Source organism: Temnothorax longispinosus, chromosome 9 (assembly GCF_030848805.1).
Source record: "Temnothorax longispinosus isolate EJ_2023e chromosome 9, Tlon_JGU_v1, whole genome shotgun sequence".
Lineage (NCBI taxonomy): Eukaryota > Metazoa > Arthropoda > Insecta > Hymenoptera > Formicidae > Temnothorax > Temnothorax longispinosus.
The window spans coordinates 4,550,356-4,569,279 of NC_092366.1; the positions used below are offsets into that span (position 1 = coordinate 4,550,356).

General features: G+C 41.3%; 2 protein-coding genes and 1 long non-coding RNA gene across 9 annotated transcripts in view; 1 reads left to right on the top strand and 2 right to left on the bottom strand.

Moving 5' to 3' along the window:
- Positions 1 to 3: 3 nt before the first annotated feature.
- On the bottom strand, positions 4 to 5,239 carry Fz (frizzled class receptor). The gene is made up of 3 exons (XM_071788094.1): positions 4,178 to 5,239; positions 3,297 to 3,676; positions 4 to 3,048 (listed from the first exon to the last, which is right to left on the bottom strand). Exons 1-3 carry the CDS (start codon positions 5,032 to 5,034, stop codon positions 2,510 to 2,512), a joined length of 1,776 nt encoding a protein of 591 aa, XP_071644195.1. The 5' UTR covers positions 5,035 to 5,239; the 3' UTR covers positions 4 to 2,509.
- Positions 5,240 to 5,368: 129 nt separating this feature from the next.
- Positions 5,369 to 6,128, top strand: LOC139818996 (uncharacterized). The gene is made up of 2 exons (XR_011733569.1): positions 5,369 to 5,655; positions 5,881 to 6,128. It is a non-coding gene; the product is annotated as an uncharacterized lncRNA (long non-coding RNA).
- The window catches only part of LOC139818993 (protein tramtrack, alpha isoform-like), a 46,906-nt gene continuing 33,970 nt past the window's right edge, over positions 5,989 to 18,924 (bottom strand). For 5 of the 7 annotated variants that reach the window (XM_071788098.1, XM_071788095.1, XM_071788100.1 and 2 more), the window contains exon 5: positions 12,708 to 18,601. In XM_071788098.1, the coding sequence (XP_071644199.1) occupies positions 17,892 to 18,601 (710 nt within the window). In that variant the 3' untranslated portion in view covers positions 12,708 to 17,891. Of the gene's footprint in view, positions 11,094 to 11,239; positions 11,519 to 11,759; positions 12,035 to 12,707; positions 18,602 to 18,924 lie in introns of those variants that run through there. The other 2 variants (XM_071788101.1, XR_011733568.1) reach the window with 2 other exon arrangements.

The following is an 18,924-nucleotide window of genomic DNA, read 5'->3' on the forward strand; positions in this document are numbered from 1 at the left end:
TAGTCGGCTTCTCACATATGCACCTCTCGTTTATTATATAAAGAATATAGCGATCATAAAATTTACACAATTTTATAATATCTTGCGTATGACAGAGTCTCGTACGGTCTCGCGCGTGCCATAATACATAATAAATCACGCGTATCGCATTCGTAGCACAGAATTTTCGTACACAAAAGCTCGGCAATTTCAGTTGGACGAATTCGCGGTTTGTTCGCATAACTTTGACCATGCACAACACGTCGACGTATATATATGTACAGAAATCTTTAAAAATATATTATAATACATAAGTAGAGAGAATAGAATAAAAAAATGTATATAATTATATACAGTCCGGTGTGAACCTAAAGTAGCACACTTCTTACAAGTAAATCTTACAAGTTAATCTCGTTGAGATTCCGTCGAGACGCGTCCCCGACGCTTGACATTACGGTTACTAGATGATAATACATTCGTCGCGCGGAAAAAGGATCCTTAACGAATATAGATACAAAATGCACGGCCGACAAGGGCCATCGAGTATCTCCGCTTGAGTATCATTACATCCTTTCTTTTTATGTCCCTCGGGTACTTTGTAAAAATTAAGCGTAATAGATTTCGATTCGCCATCAGTGATGTCGAGATGAAAAGATTCGGCAGTGTGAAAGTATGATCGTTAGGTTGTTTAGATTTTTTACAATGATTTCGATTGGATGCATCAGCGCGTACTGATGTAAGTTACACCGAGTTTATTATAATAAATCGATTTAATTCAAGTGCAAAAGCATGATGCGAGCGTTTTAATTGGTGAAATGTCCAAACTGCGTTCTATCAAGCAATACGGTTAACTTGTAATTTGTATTCAAGCGTCTAGTGCGTCCGACCGTTCACTATGAATATATCTTTATGTACAATCTTTAACGTGCACCAATACGCGCTGATATATTCAACTGAATTTGCTATTAAAAGTCTTAAATTCTTATTGTTAGATTATGTCGGATCCTTGGATCCGGCTAGCTGCTTTAAAAACTTTGAACACTTGATTTGTCTTGCTATAGCATTTGAGCATTTTCAACTTAAACGTAGGGACTTGAGTCGTTCGTAAGAAGAGATGAGATTACGCTAGTAAAAGAACGAATATCGTCTAATAATACTTTCGAACTCATCGACATTCAGTTCAAATAATTTACAAAGTCGTAGGTCATTACATAAAAATGTGATAAAAAAAACTTATTTGGCACACACAGAGAGCGACGAATATTAACGTATGCCTTTAAATTATTTGTAAGATAAACGTAACGCGAAGCATTATTGCAATTTTGATTCAGATCACTTTGACTGATATAAACTAGATTCTCAAAAACTAGAAAGAATGTGAAATAATGAATATTATTTCGTTCGTTTTATTATTATTCACTATATGATTTTATCATATGATGAAATAATTAACCCTTGGAAGGCGGACACCGAGATAGCCGCGTGACTCTTGTATGTGTTGCAAAACAAATGTTTACATGAAAATGTTATTTACTTGTGACTCATTTATTTGGCTATTTGTTTAGATTTAGAGCTCAAGTAGTCAAGACTCCTTGAGCCGTACAGTCTAAACAAAACAGCATGGGTCACGAGTGATCCGACGTCTGCCTCCGAAGAATTAATGAAATAATGAATGAGTGCGTATAAATTCGAGAAACTGAATTATAAAAAAACCTTTGGCTATGCCGATGTCGCACGATAAATTAAAACCTTTAAGGTGATCCTAAAGCCGTGATCCTAGCCGGTTTTTTTCAGTTTTTTTCTTAGCACTAATCTTTTAATTGGCTTTATAGAAATGCAAAATTCTTGTCTAGAATTAAAGTACGCATCAAAATCTAGGCCATGGTGGTCGAATTTATATGTGGTGGTCGTCACGTATAACAAAAAATATTAAATTCTTTTCGTTTTCGATATAAATTCGACCACCATGACCTAGATTTTGATGCGTACTTTAATTCTAGACAAGAATTTTGCATTTCTATAAAGCCAATTAAAAGATTAGTGCTAAGAAAAAAACTGAAAAAACCGGCTAGGATCACGGCTTTAGGATCACCTTAAAAGCTAATTACTTCGTAATTTTAATTAAAAAAAAATTATGCACTTTAGTTACGTGTTTTACATTATGCGAAAAACTGGGACATGACACTGAGAACTCCGGGAAGATCCCTGGTAGCGACGTCGTGCGACTGTCTTACTTGATGAACCTACACAATTTAGCATCATTATGAAAGTCACGAGTATTGTAGGCGTTTCCCTCCATTATCGGAAAATTCTCTTACCTTCCTAACTGCACATTAAGTTACAAAGATCTACGAAGTTCAAGAAACATGCAACTTAACGGTAAAGTATTGAGAAAAAGACATTGGTCTTTTCTTGTCTCAAATGTCTTTCGAAGTTTCCAACCGTCTTGGTGTTTAAGTTTCTTGATCTTCCGAAATTAGAAAAAAAAGAAGGAATATGTAGATCTTCGTGAACGAATGCAGCTGCGACCTTAAACGTAGGCCTCGGTGCGATGACCTCGTATCTGATGGAAGAATTGCTGCCAGCTGGTAAGCGTCTTCTTGGACCATACCCAGAAGCTGCTGGTAATGCCGACTATCATCGCCATGAGGTATTTGATCATGAAGATCTCGAAATCGGGTTTACGACCGAGGTCGCGGGTGCGCTCGCCGAGGGGACACGGCAACGAGTAGATCGACTGCGGGCCCGGTCGCGAGCACATCTCCATGTTCCACGTAAGCATCCATTGGTCGAAATATGCCTGCTCGTAGAAGAGGCATACGATCACGACCATGGCAGGTACGATGTAGAGCACGGAAAAGATGCCGATGCGAATCATGAGTTTCTCGAGCTTGTCAGTCTTTGTGCCGTCGTGCTTCATCACCGTCCGGATGCGGAAGAGCGAGACGAAGCCTGCCAGCAGAAACACAATGCCCAGAAAAAGATAAACGCACAGCGGTGCCAGAACGAAGCCCCGTAGAGCCTCCACGTTCCAAAGACCGACGTAGCAGACCCCGGACAATATATCACCTGTAAATTAAATTACAGAAATATAATGTAATTTATGAACATAATTTTTAACATAAAAATAATGTGTCTGAGAAACTTTCTTTGTTTAATTTCGTTATTAACTTTGAAAAAGAATGTGAAAAAAATTCTTGGAGTAATTCCTATTTGTACTTGTAATCAAGAGAATATCATAAAGCGATTGTGTATTTTACGTCTTTCTCGCGCAAAGTGTTACAATTTTTATGTTATAACTGTCCAAAATTACCCACCTTCCACTTTTCCCATCGCTAGGATAGTAACGGTCTTCACAGCCGGCGCGGCCCAGGCGGCCAGGTGGAAGTACTGCGAGTTAGTCTCGATTGCTTCGTGTCCCCACTTTAATCCAGCCGCCAGGAACCACGTGAGGGTGAGGATGACCCACCAGATGCTCGACGCCATGCCGAAAAAATAGAGAATCATGAAGAGCACGGTGCACAATTCATCCTTGGTGCCCTGAGCGATTATAGAAGCCATCTGTATTCGGATACCCATCGGCGGTGGGAACGGCTCCATGCACGATATCGAGTTGCCGGCTGCCCAGCCGATCACGTAAGCCAGTGCCACCATCAGGTAACATATGGACAAGAAAATGATAGGCCTCTCGGGATACCTGTATGAGAAATTAATGTTTAAAACTTGGAGATCTTGAAATTCTGGATTATTCAGATGTTTTTGAAACGCTTATAACATATAATAATGTAGTAGCTATAATTCTGATTCTCCAACAGATCAGCCCATTTTATCATCGATCATAAATTGATTTTATGCAACACGTGCATGGAAAGTGCCCCATTACGCACGCTACGCGTGCGTGATAGACCACTTTCCAGGCACTTGCAACATAAAATAGGGAGTGTAAGTCGTGTGTAAAGATGAAAATTCCCGGGTGCGGTTACCGCACCCGGGAATTTTCATCTTACCTCACTTGTTACACAAATAACTATTATTTAGCAATCTCTATTTCCAAGTACTAAAACTGCTGTGCAACTTCTCCAATCTAACAATACTCTCATGATGTACAAATTTGTTAATTACCAAACATTTAATATATTTCACAAAAGCATGACGCAATTAAATTTCCAAGAAAATAAGCTGAGAGAAAGAGCTTTACCTAAATCTATCTCTATCAATGAGGAATGTCAGGAACGTGAAGAAGCAGGAAACGGCACAGACGGAGGCCCAAGTGCCGACCCACACCCTGGCGAACTTTCTCTGCCTCTCGGTGAAGAACATCCCGTCGCAGGGCGCCCCGCAATCAGGCTCCACCTTGTTGTCCACCTTCAGCGAGTACCCTAATCCGTGAGGCACCTTGAACTGGACCGGGCACACGAAGCCGAAGTCCCTGGCACCCATGGCGAAACCGTTGCCACCAACGGCGCCGACGCCGCCGTAAGGCTTCAGTCCCTCGTTCCAGGGTGGCTGGAACTCCGCGACCGGCATGCGGGCCGGTGGATAGACCGGCGCGGCGGGCTCCTGGGGCGCGGTGGTCTCGTTGGTGCCCACGCAGAGCTCCGTGCCGCCGTTCTCCGGCATCTTGGCGCAGTCGAGGGCCTCCGGCCACGCGAAGCCGAAGCTGTTCATCAGGCTCTCGCAGCCGGAGCGGGCGCTCTCGCAGAGCGACCGGCACGGCGGTATCGCCTTATCGATGATGGTGCAGACGGGCGCGTAGACGGTGCAAAGGAAGAAGCGCAGATCCGGGCTGCACTTCATCTTGACGAGCGGCATGTACTGGTGCACTTCCTGGCCGGCGTCCTCCTGCTTCTGATGATTCATCAGGTTCGGCATGATCGTCTCGTTGTACGGGATGTTCATGCAGAGATTGATGGTGATGGGCTCGCAGCGGCCGTGATGGGCGAGGGGATCACCGACGCCGCCACCGCTGCCGCCGTTCAAGGCGGTGGAGGAATGCAGGGCGGCGGTGACAGCCATCACGGACAGAAACGCGCCGATCATCGCCGTCCGCAGCATCTCTGGGCCTCCTCTCGTTGGGGACGGGCGCGCACCACCTCGTTGGGGGACACTCACGACCGGCGCCGACGGAACATGCCGATATTTACGCTCAGTGACCACGCGACGACGTGACGGCAAGGATGAGGATGACAGGACGGGTGAGGGTGGCGATAATGAGGGTGAAGGTGGTGGTGGACGCGCTCCCGGAGCAGCGGTGTAAACAGTTATGGCAGCCGTACGAGTGTCTTCAATGTCTCGGCGACGGCGTCGAGGGAGAAGGGAGGTCAGGGAGAATCCTCATCGCTCTGGGTGTCCAACAGCCAATTGGAGAACCCGCTTTCTAGAGACATTTTGGAATACGTCGTGTCGCGAGTATACGTGCACATTCTGCGAGGCGCGCTCCCGTTCCTTCTCTAGATCGTTTCGACTCCGCAATCGTGGAACCCGGAATTTCAATGCGAGATTTAAATGCGAGGTTGGGTCATTTTGCAAAGAAGAATAAGAACAGGAAGAGGAAGAAGAAGAAGAAGAAGAAGAAGAAGAAGAAGGAGAAGGAAGATGATGATGACGATGAGGAAGAAAAAGAAGAAATAAGCGTGGCGGAAGATGACTTTCACCGAACTCCGATTACCTTCATTGGTGATTAATCGGTTGAATAATATCGCTGTATCATTTTGTTAACGCGGATAGAATTATTTGTCGCTTAATGTTGAGAAAAAACATTTAAATTTGACAAATTCTTAAATTATCTGAATTATACAGTTACAGATTTTTTATTGAAAATTTTGAGAGTAACGTCATTTTTCTTTAAATATCTCTCTTCATAAGTTTAAATTGATGTTAATGAAAGTTTTTTTTCCGTAGATAAAGTCCGGATGCTGACATCGATTTCTTTTTCTCGTCGACAGAGTTGCAGCCCAGAAATTGGAATGATTAGCGGATAGGTGGTAACGAACAGACGAAGAGGACACAATCGATCTCGATTTTGATTTTATTTCCTTCCTGACATGTAATGCGCAACGCGTTCTGTTTTAGCCCTCGCCGACGATCGGCGCGCGGGAGCGTAATTGCTACAGCTCTTTTTTCTGTTTCTTTTTTTTTTATTACTTTTTTCGCGCTTACAGTACGTACACGTGCATCGTATGTGCACTTTAGACGGGTCGCATTTACGGGCGAACTCGCGCCTGCCGTGCTTTATTTACAACGCAAGTCGCGTATTTTCAAAACCTGCCAGAATCCGGTCTGAGAATTCAACCAGGAATGACTGTACGACCGAAATCCGATTAACTCGATCGGTTATTAACTTTTGTCAAGTAATACTGGCAATATTTCGCGAATAGAATTGTTGATTCTTTGTTGTTTAAAATCCTTTGTTGTGTAGAAAAAGAATGATTGAATCAGGTACAACGGATTATATGTAGTTAGAGATTGCGCGTCGTGCGAATTAAATTCGTTGCCGGTCGAATCGCCGATTAAGTTAATCGGGTTTTGTTCGAAGTCATCCCTGGAAGTCAGTTCTTCGACGATCGTTCTGAAGCTAAACTTCCTGATTCCTTGTAAAAGCTCTGCTCCTTAAAAGTTCGATTGCATTCTGGCGGAAAATCTTGACTGATGTTCAACGTAAAAAAAAAAAACAACGATTCTCTATTACTCAGAAATATAATGATATTTTATTGACGATAGCTGTGTAACATCTCGAGTACGAAATTCTTTCGTTACCGAAGACGCCAAGCACAAATATGCTTCCAGTAAATTTTATTACATAAAAAATACCACTCTATATCTTCCGTAGATTGTCTAAAATAAGAAGAGCGACGTGTGTTTTTTTATCTCGTGAGAGAGACAAGAACGACGAGCGACGAAGATAGTGGCGGGTGTTGAAAATGAGCGTCTCGTTCGATAGTCGGTACAGTTATTGAGGAAAAATTAGCGCGCGAGCCGCCCGAATTGCGAATTACGCTTCGTTATCGTAAACAAATAAATAATTTATCTTCTCGCACGAATGTACTCCCGGCTCGCGGCCAAGTCGCCCACTCGACTTGCGCGAGCTCAGCCTTTCTTACCCCTTATGATTAATATTATTTAACATTTAAGAGTCATTATGGAAGATTGAAGTGTACCGCCAATCCCTCGCGCGTCTCCCTGCTTAATTAATCTTGTTCTCGCTGGCCAATTAATCGAATCTGACGAAAGAAAACGACTTAAGGAAGGATCGGAGGGGAGGTTCGCGTAAAATTAAATACCAGGTTTGAAACGGAATTATTGAAAAAATTTAATTTTCTCAGCCTTTTGTTCTTAAAGAAAGAACTTGTCGTGATTTTCAGAAAGAAACGCGACAACTGGCAACGTCACGGAATTCGATTCCTTGGTACGGATTAGAGATCGCTATATTTACAGACGCGATATCACTGGAAGACGACTGATATCACTTATGGAGAGTCCAAAATGTTATCGACGCCCGCGGGTCATATCGATAAGAGCGCGGGTCGCTACGTGATTTATGGGGAAGCGCTGTTTTTAAGCTACGAGGTTCGTCCTAATCTTTTTTTTTTCTTCTTAAAATTGCTATTAATAACATTGCGTGATAGTAAACTTTAGTCGACCGCAAAAACTTTATCATTGGCACAACGTTGAATTCCGGAAAAGACTGAACGCAATTCTCCTATATGTTTTTCGCATATATATGTATATGACCTTAAAATAGTATAAAATATTTCATTTACGGCTATATATACTGGATTTGATATATTTCTTAACGAGTCATTGGAACGCGTGGAATTAATGACTAGAAATTCCCTTTCTTTTTGGCTAAACGATATCTCTTTCCAAAATTCCTTGAAAGATTTTAGGAATGGCTTTTCACGTAACTCATTGTTGGGGGGTTCTTCCTTCAAAAGAATGTATTTTACAATACATCCTGAAATTGTGCTTTTACTCGCTAATAATTCGCAGAAATTTAGTGACGCTTATAAATTCAAATCTATAATATATGATAATTTATAGAAATGCAAGGACAAAAAGAGAGATCCTTCAGAGGGAAGACATGCGCGATCATGGTGTGATTCTCGCAAAAATCCTTTTTAGTAAGTTCCTTTACTTTTCAATTATACTCGTTCTCAATTTAAATTCTCCGTTATACGCGTACATTTCTTAAATTTCAAGACCGATCCTTCAGATTAATCAAGAGGGAGATGAACACGAGGCGGGGTCCCGTTTCGAACCAGAGCTCGCAGAATTAATATCTTCCGCTGGTGCACGCCCCGCACGGATTTGACGTCGTCGCGTCGCTACTTAGCCGTGCGTACAAACGCGGCCGTGCGATCTCGCACGGAAGGGAATCGCGCGGACGCGTGTAACGCTAAAAAAAAAAACACGGGCCGCACGGACACGGGCCACAGGATCGGTATGCAGCGCGTGCACTAGCGCGCGCACTCTCTCATATATACCTGCGTCCATCTGTACATGATTGCGTGTAATGCCCGGCGGACAAGGTCAGAGGAAGCCTCGTCGCCGCGATTACAAATTCCAAAATGATCGATGCGTTTTCACGCGTCGTCAAAGAAACGCGCGTCTGTATATACGTGGGAAATGTGTGAGTATCTCGGATCGTGTGTGTATGTGTGTATTATGTGTGTTTTTCTTTATCTCGTCCATTAGCACCAAACTTAAGCTAGTCGCGTGTAAGTGTGTGTGTGTGTGTGATTTTTACAGGCTGTCCTGAATTTTTATTTACGAGGGACCTCCTATATATGTATATATTGCGCGATTCCTTTGGCGCGCACAAGACAGAATAATGAGGATTAAAGTACTTTCGAGATATTCGAAAAAATGGACAGACTTTCTTGGAATATTTCAGCGAGATTAATACACGAGTATATAACGCGCCCGCCGCACGTCCGGTGCCGATCAGTGCGCATTATATCATACTTATTCGTACGTCACATGCGCTCGATCATAAAAGTCCACGTTCGAGGGAAACCCAGGTGCTAAAAAAACGAGAGTGTCTAAGAATCGATTAAAATAATAATTCACAAAGAGTAGTCTCTAAAATGATTTTCAATGAATACCAATTGTATTAGTAAGGAGAGATCAAAACAATTCTTAAGGAATTTTTAATTTTAGGATGTAAGTTGAAGAATATTTTGATTGTCAAAGTATCTGCCAAAAATTATAATCAATTTCCGCCTTTCAGTCAGTTTCTTAAAAGGTTTTTCCTCGGGGGTGTGCTTTTGCGATTAAACGCACGCACAGATATATTCGTCTATCTATCTATCTATCTATCTATTGTTCCGCTAGCGACACTAATAATCGTGTCGATCTAATTATCCGAGTGCAATAGCATGCGTGTCCGCACCTTCTGCGTGTTTTCACCAGGTATATTTTGTGCACCCGGTATATTTGTGACGTAACTAGGAGAGCGCGTAATTGAGTGAATTGTAATTAACGTTGGTACCCGTATGTCGATAAGATTCCTTTCAATTTGCTCTGTGTACCACAATACGTGCTGCGTATTATGTCACGCACAAGATACACCGGATGTGTTTCATAAAAAAGAAACAACATGTGTCTAATACGTATCGAATGAAAAAGTATAAGGAAAAATTGTAAAACATTTTAAAGTCAAATCTCTCTTTTTGTTAGATTTCAATCTTAAATGAATTTCTGCCGACATCCTTTTTATTTATGCTAATTGGAGATTAATCCGTTTAATTAGTGCAATATTAAAAGTAACGAATAATATTTCGTTCTAGGTAGAAATGTCGCGTGGCGTTGCCGCCTTTGGCATCACGTGGACACGCAGCATCGGCGGGACTGAGCACGTCGTCAAAAATCAGCAAAAACAACAGATCGGTATACTGTACGGTCGCACTTGTTGAGCAAACGATCGCCGTGCGCCTGGGAAGATATACATTTGGCACTGGATTTTCTCTCTCCTTCTTTTACACTTCTTCGAGGAAAGCTCCCCTTTACTCGTAATGACGCGACGTGCATGGAACTCTCGATTACGCGATATTGGATCGACCGTAAAAGGGTCGGGGAAAGGGGAAAATTGTAAACATGAAGAAAGTTCATTACAAATTTAAAAGATCTCCAGAAGCTAAATGCAAATAAAATGTGATCGAATATGTATTATTATCCCTAAAAATTTACTTTGATATCGTTTATTATTCTAGCTCTAACTCTGTATTAAAATTTATTCGTCGGAACTTAACTCTTTTGGATCATAATTAATTGTGGGATTTTAATTACTACTAACTTTGATCGCGCAAAGATTTGTCTCGTCCTTCCATTTTGATTGCATTCTTTGATACTGTTTCATCCCACTTTTCTTGTTAAAATTAATTTTACAAGCAATTGTAACTGACAACATAAATTGTTTTAAAAGATCAACAATAAGATTAAAGAAATTTTTGCGATACAGTCCCTTGCCTTCGCACGTAAAGGGACTTGGGTAATCGAGAGTTCTTTGCAACTCGCTGATACGCGACGAAAGAAAGTGCTTCTCTATTTACAAGGATTCGCAACGATCATAGCGATCGTGGAAACGTCGTCGTCGACGTTCATCACCCACAGCTGGTCGGGAAAAAAATATACAGCCGTGCCCCTTATTTTTACATCACCCGAACGATAGCTCGTTCGATTATCAGGAACGTATCTTCTTCGCGAAACCCGAAGACGTTCAATCCCCATTTCGGTCCTTCCTGCTGTAATTTTCCCTCGTACTTAAAGAAACCACTATGCCGTTTTCTACATTTCCTCGAAAATAACGATCGATATCTATATATATATAATACATGTAGAAAGAAAAGAAGGGGATGCCGACAGGACCGAAGGGATTGAACGGACCTCTCTCTTCGGGATCACGAGGAGGGCCTCGCCCGATGATGATATGGTTGCCCCTCGCCGACGCGGCCGGCTCGGCCTTAGCTGTTCATGATCGTGGACCTCCTGGAGTAGCCGCGTCTCGTCACCGTTTCACCCTGCGCCTCGCACTCCCGCTTCACCCGGTCGATTATGTCAGCTACCAACTTCTCCTCCTTCTCCCGCTGCTGCTCCCAATCCGGACCCTTGCCAATCTACAACAATACACGTTGCCAAGATTGAATAGAAAGGTATCGAATACTTAGGTACTGAACAATTTGGAGATATAGCTGTTACTTTGACGAAGTACATTTTGAAAGAAGTTATTCGATATTGCAGGTATATTGTGAGCAGCACTCACGTCGGTCGAGGTCTTCCGCGTCTTCTTATTGCCGGGCTCCTCGCGGTTCTCGTCGTTCTCGTTGTCCGAATGACGGGAACTTAAATGCCCGATGTAGCCTTTGCGGGACTTGAAGTACGTGTTGCAGCTGTGGCACTTGAAGAGCGGCGCCGGCTGGGCCACCTGGGTCGACACGTGGAGCTTGTACTTGTGCCTGTACCAACGGGTTCGCGACGGAAGCACCTCGCCGCACCACTTGCAGACTACGGAACCGTCGTTTTGAATGAGGTATTCCAGCAGCTTGGAAAACAACGTTTATTGGTATTGTTTTAAAATCTCCTCTCTCGCTCCCTTTCTCCCACTACGCTACGCTCGATTTATCAGAATTTTGCTACACACGTATTGAGGGTACCGGAATATCAAAGTTAATTGAATTGTGTTATTCGTTATGAATTAAAGATTCGCCACGTGTTAATTAAAAGTCTAGGGGAACGATTTTCAAGGTGCCAAAGGTCGAGGTCGCGTGTTACAGACAACCAACCTGCTTCCTGACCTCCGGTTCGTTCTCGCCCGCTTCGGATTTGGGTAGCAGAAGGTCGGTTCGGTCCTCGTCTGTGCGATCCGTCAAGAAGTGGACACCGCTGACCACTCTCTCGGTCTTGATGAAGACGCCGCCCGCACCGACGGTGCCCTCGTCGTCACCGCCGTGCGTCGCCGATGACGAGGCCGACGAGGCCGGCGCGGCGGGCGACGACGGCGACGACGAGCTACAGATTTCGAAGGTGATGTCGCTCGGTAGCTGCGGCGGCAGCTGATCTGCCGATCGCACATGCAACGAGAAAAAAGGTACACGGCTTAAGATGAAAAGTCGTTTGCGCTCTCGATAAATGGTACCACGAAGAGCTGATCGCGTCAACGAGAGTGGAGAACACACAATTTCTTTTTATTTATCTGTGAAAGATAGGACCTCTGCTTCAAGAAAATATTTGCCCCAACCACTTACTCTCTTATTCTAATTGCATTTTAATTGCATTCACTGTTCAGCATTAGGTTACTCAAGTTTTTGAATATTTGGGATTGAATAAGTACTTGCGCACAACAAGATTTGAAAGAATCGACAAATACTAGTCAATACCATAGATTAATTTATAAAATAATGATCTTTCTCCTCCTTAATTATATCAATGTAGCTTTATATTTTAACATTGAAATATTTTGAACATTCTTTTTTGGTAAATTTGTGAAATAAAAACGTGGGATCAAGTTTAGAACTGAGCAAACTTTAATCTGCTAAGCCTTTCAATTGCATATAACTCACACAAACTGTGATTTACGTCTTAAAAGACTCGCAATAAGATATTCTTCTCGAATACGACGGGGATTCAAGAAGTAAAATAATGCGATAGATGAGGTTTTCCACATATATACGGGGATGTAAAATACGCGAGAGGAACTGTGTTTGCAGTGAAGGATGACAGAAGAGACAAACTCCGCTAGACTATTGCAATGTATATCACAAAAAGTTACAAAGAGAGAAACTACAATTAGATAAAAACAAATAAAAATAATAATAATCGCGTTATTAGATTGCGTTGTCGTTCTTCTCGCCACCAGGCACCAAAGATATACACGTAAAGGTACATCCGAGACGGTACATAATCGTAGGACAGGCATGCGTCCGCGATATGCGACGATAATGTGCGAACGTGTGCAGCAACTTGCATCATCTTTATTATTGTTATTCAATATATATGTATACGCGTGGAGCATGTACACATATACGTCTATGTATGCATTAAATGTATAAACATATATATTATATAAACGCGTCTTGGAGGGTGCTTTCGGACGTGCGATATAACATAACGTAATATAATATATATTTCCATATATATATATATATATATATAATATATAATATAATAGATTTTCTTTTCTTCATTCGCAACGCGTATGTACCTGTATTTTTTGTGCAAACTACCCTCGAAATCCGCGCAATCTCCTCCGTCTCTCCTATTGCTGACATATGTTATCATATCATAAATAACGGTATATTTGTTAAAACTTTCCCGACAGATTATCGCTCTATAAAAATACACGTATCGAAAGATATTTAAAATCAATTGAGAACTATCAACGAATTAATTTAATCGAGTGATTAGCGAATAGATTTATTTAAATCTTTTGTTTTTTAACTTGGAGCGTCGATTGAACGATCGAATGTAGGATTGTAGATTCAAGGATTTAATCCATTTAAAAATCTTTGCATACGATTTTTATAGAAATCTTGTCGGAGAAAATTCTGCGAACGTTGACAAAAAATAAATACAGATTTCATTTCTTGAAAAACATTGAAAAGGACACGATTAACATAAGTGACGCGTATTACAATGTAAAAGTGAATTTTTTCATTAATTCGTTTTATTATCGTTACTAAAAGATACGTTTTTCTCTCTTTGCCCCGGAGGCTGATTAGTTGCGAATTATAGTCGCAAATTCTACTACATAGTAAAATTTGTACACAACTGTGAAGCGTGGTAAAAAAAAACCTTCTTTTCTTTTTGGAAGATTTTCAGAAAAACGGAAGAGGCGCGACATAATTGGCGTTTAAACTCTCTTTCTTTTTCTCTCTACATATAATATATATACCATTTAACGCTTAAATAAAATATCTGCATCGTGAATAGAATAATAATAATATAATAATAATATTAATAATAATATAATCGCATTTTGCTATATCTCACGTTTTGCTCCATTGAACGCGCCGCGTCTCCTTTAAAGCCTAAACATATCTCGCGCGCTCTTCTAACTAATACCCGCTGTGTTATAGTATAATAAAATTGGAAAATAAAATAATGAACGCGTTAAATCCGGCCATGTGTCTAAAAAGAAAAGAAGAATAGCAGACAGCGCTATAGTAACGTAGCGACATAATAGTAATTGTACGTAACTAAACCATAAGAAGTAAATTCGCCGCTGCTTGCGACGCGCCTTGGAAAGTGGAGAGGAAAGGTGACACCGTTCTTAAAATGTATCCGGAGACCTTGCGTCAAAGTGGTCTGTATTTTATTAGCCGTAATACAAGCAACACCATCAAATTTAAAAAGATTTCAGAACTTTGTAATATTTCTTGATAAGAACCGAGCATCAATGATCTAAATTTACGGCGTTAAAAGATTTAGTGCTAAGAGTTGTGTAATACCAAAAAGCGAATAACGTGAATAAAAATTCCGAAATAGATCCATTTATGACGCTACGATTTATGCCGAATCAACCTAATTATTACGCGATCCCGCGTAGATAAGAGTTATCGTCGCGACTTTTGATAACTCAAGGCGAAGGTCTCCTGGGAAAAAATCACAAGCACGTGCACATTCCCTCTCATAAGATATCTCTTTTTTTTTCTCTATACATATATTCTGTTAAATAACTCTATATTTCTCTCGCTCGATCGTTCTCACATGCATTTACATTTTCACGTTTTATCGCTTTTCTCATTCACACGCGTACACGGATAACGCCAGTGCGGAAGACCAAAATACTGCTTTCTTTCGGTTGTCGATGCTCCCTCGAAAGCTCTTGCTCAGCAGGGTCAATTAATTGACAGCCCGTATCCTCTCAACTCTTTCTCTCTTATCCGTCAACAACGTCCCGAACTGGAGACAGATCTCTTTACTTGGGTCTTTATGGACGAAAGAACGCAGGGAGGGCAGGGAAGGGGAAACAAGAGACTCCAGTCGGGTCCGTCAGACATGCATACATTTATACGGTGTCCGTGTACATATACAATATATAACGTCTTCTCTCTAATGTGCGCGTGCACCTGTGCGTTTGCTTATATACTTAACAATAATAATAATAATAATAATAATAGTTAGTGTAATAATTCATTTTTTTTATATCCATGCTGGTCCAGAGCTAAAAGTTAATAATCCTTACCGAACAAGTGATAATAAAAATAAGAATTAATAATAATAATAGCTGTAATATATATAGTAACAGTGATAATAAAAATAATGTTGCGATTGTAATAGCAAGTGCGAGAATAATCGATAGTTATATAGCAAGTAACTAGTTAATAATCAATAATCAATGCTTCTATAATACACTTCCTCAGAAGAGGCAAAAAAAACAGGAAGATATTTCAGGGAAGAAGGGAAAGAAACCTGTACACCGCGGTATAACACTGCTACACAGGATACTTCACATATTCGTGTTCTTTCGAATTTTCTTCTCTCTCTCTCTTTCTCTCTTTCCTCCTCCGTTCTTATTAACACCATACTAATATATTCCATAATAAATATACACTTCCTCGTCTCTCCTTTCTTTTTCTTTTCTTCGCGTGTATCTAATTAAAATGTTAATTCTGTTCGATTCACGAAATAACGGTTTGCTCCTTCCTCTTCATTATTATCTTTACTTCTTCCCTCTTTTTTTTTGTAATTTTCTTACAGATTGCATCGAAAATTCTATAGAGAAGCAGGAATGCATTATTTGGTCAAACTAAAAATTGGATTTTGTTCAAGATTGAACGTTACATAATTTCAAAAATGTAGCAATTAGAGATATGATTTTAGATTTAATTCCCGAGTGAATAATTATGATTAAAAGAAACACGATTAAGTGGAGTTCTTAATAGCTAGAATTTAACGTAAAATTAAAAAGATAAATTACGGACAGAAAAAATATTTGACACGTCGAAACAGAAATTGTGCGCTTTCGTAGGAAACCGTTCGTGAAATCGGAGTAAGAATCTTTTTCTCCATTCGTCAGCATTCTTCGATGAAAGGGATTCGTATAATTACTTAGGAACCCCGAATAGCCGAGACCTCGGAAATGGATGTCTCTTAATTCCTCGGAGCAACACGAATACCACAAACTATTCTAACAGATTCTGAGTGTGCTCTCGTAAAAAATAGTTCTCTTTCAACTCGACGATGTTCGATATTGACTTCCGAGTTCTCGAAACGCTTGATTTGATGACTGCTTCTTCAGGTTGTAAAGGGATCTTGCTTCGTGGTGCACGCAGAAAACGAATTTACCGGGTGTATCCTCGCGATATCGAGAATTCCTATCTTGCGTTTTAAAAAAAATCCTTTACATATTTTTGTTCGCAAATTATACGTTATAATCGTCAAATAATCACGTCGTTCGTACGTTATTAATAGAATTTAATAAATAGAACGATTCGTAAAATATTTCCGCCATGTGCGGATGCACATGCACCACGATTTCCTTTTCCACGTGTCATACACGTTGACTCGATGAACAAACGAGGATCGAGCCCATTATTGCACAGAGGATCATATAATACTAACGTACACAGAAAGCGAGGAGGGACTGCCCTTCTTCTCTCCTTCTCTCATCTTCGTCTTCTTTATCATCACATATCATCATCTCCCCTCTAGACTTTCTTTGAGTTCGCTCTCTCGTTTGCTCGTATCATCTTTAGAGAATCTGTCACTTCCTCTTTAAGGAAGCCTCCTCTCGCTTCGCGGAAGAACACGGCGAAGCGCGGATCGTTGTCGATGATCACCGTCATCGCGGGGGTGAGATGGGCTACGCGATTGGTCCGTGACCAAACCGTCTTTCGGCGTGGGATGATATCTTACGTATGCTGGCAAACGCGATGATCGCTGCAGCAACGGCGGGTGATTATTCAATGCGAACTATATTGACTTCTTTCGACAGTATATTCCGCAAGATATTCGTTTCGATCTCGCTAAGAAACAGTTTGCTTACTTATTTATTGTTTATCGAATTGTCTCGGGATTTTAATAATAACAAAAAAAAGCGGCAAACTGTTCAGTGGCAATTAATCAATTAATTAAAACTGTACTGAATCTTTTACATTTTCAGAAAGGCGCAATATAAGTTCCTCACAAAAATTTCATTATAATTATATACTTATAATTTATATATATATTTATAAATAAATAAATAAGTATTACATGTACTAATTATAAGTGTATACACATACATATGTATATATGTATATACATGTATAATTATATACAGAATGTTTGATTGATGTATGTCATAAAAAAATCGCATATTCTACATAAGAAACTCAATCGAAGTCCTTTATAGTTTTTGGATATTTTTAATATTAACCGAGTTATTGCAAGTTGAATAATTTCTCAAATCAAGCACCCACAAATGAGGTGCATAAATACTTGTGTACAGCTTCGAAACCAAGAGAACACTGCTTAAAATGTGTTAATAAACTTTGATATAAAGAATAAATGATTATATTTAATTATTTTGCTTATTGAAGTAAACTCGACACATGCACGCAGGCATGAGGCAAGTAGAGGAATCTATGGTCTTGACCGAACATCAAAAATATTCCGTATAATTATATATAATCATACTTATAATTAGTATAAGATTAATTTTTTTCTCTATACTGACAAAAAATAGAAGTTAAATTTTTTCCAACTAATTGTGCCGCACGTTGTTTCTGCTTTTAAATTTCGCAGTCCTTGGAAATTGACTCTATTCACCCGCCGTTATCGAACGCCGTTCAGGAGCGACTGCCGCGCCTGAAGGTCGTCGTTCTGGCCGCCGCGGCCGTGGTCCTGGGTGCCGCGGTGGCACCGATCCTCCTCGCGTGCCTCTGAACCGCCGCCGGGCCGATCGGCAGCCCACCTCGCCCTCGCCCCGCCCGCTAAGGCCCACCAGGCAGAAAGAAACTGAAGGGCATGACGCAGTCCTTGGGCATGAAGCAGTCATGCACGGTCTTCATGTGGTTTTTCATCTTGTCGGGCCGCGAGAACTCCTTGGCGCATACCGGACAGGGGAACACCTTGCGCTGATGGCCCTCGTGGTAGAGGAAGGCGTGCCGCTGGAAGCTGTACTTGTTCTTAAACGTCTTCTGGATGTCGAGCTTGGCACACTCGGTGCACTGATAGACACCCTCGCTAATGGAAGCGTAACGGAAGAGATTTAAGCCGCGCACCGACATCTCCGTCAGCTGCTCGGCTGGATCCTGGGACTGCGACGTGGCGCGACGTCGCATACGTCGCTTCGGGGCCTGACGGCCGCTCGGCGCCGACATTGCGCCGGCGTTGGACGTGGTGTTCGCGCCGCCACCGGCGTTCCGGGAGGCCGGCGATCCCGAGGAGCTGCGGGTCAATGTGCCGCCTGCGCTCGTCGTCGTCGTCGTCGCGCCCGCGTTCGTCGTCGTCGGCGCCGCGTTTGTCGTCGACGTCGACGATGACGTGCTCGCTCGTGCGTTCGACGGCGACGAGGACGACGACGAGTTCGACGGCGACGACACGTCCATCGATGTCGTGGCCGGCGATGCGCCCGTGTTCAATCCGCGAGTTTTCTCCTTCCAGGTCTCGTTGCCGTTATCCGTTTTGCTCGACGAGAACTCTGTGGAAAGACGACGATTAGTAAATGTGCTTTTAGTCAAATTATTCGAAGATTGAATTATTTAATATAGATAATGTGACTTTTACTAATTTATTATAAAATATCAAAAAAAATATGGATAGTACGCTACATCCTCCTTCGAAAGTATCGATATTGTTTAATGCAGATTTTTATAGTTTTTAATATGCTTCAATGTCATTTTTAAATGTATCAGTATATCATATATTTTCCAAATGCATCGATATAATAACTTCCTTTAGAAGCGCTCCAAATTCTATTTTGACATTAATGGGATTTTTAAATAATTGTTCGTATGACTAATT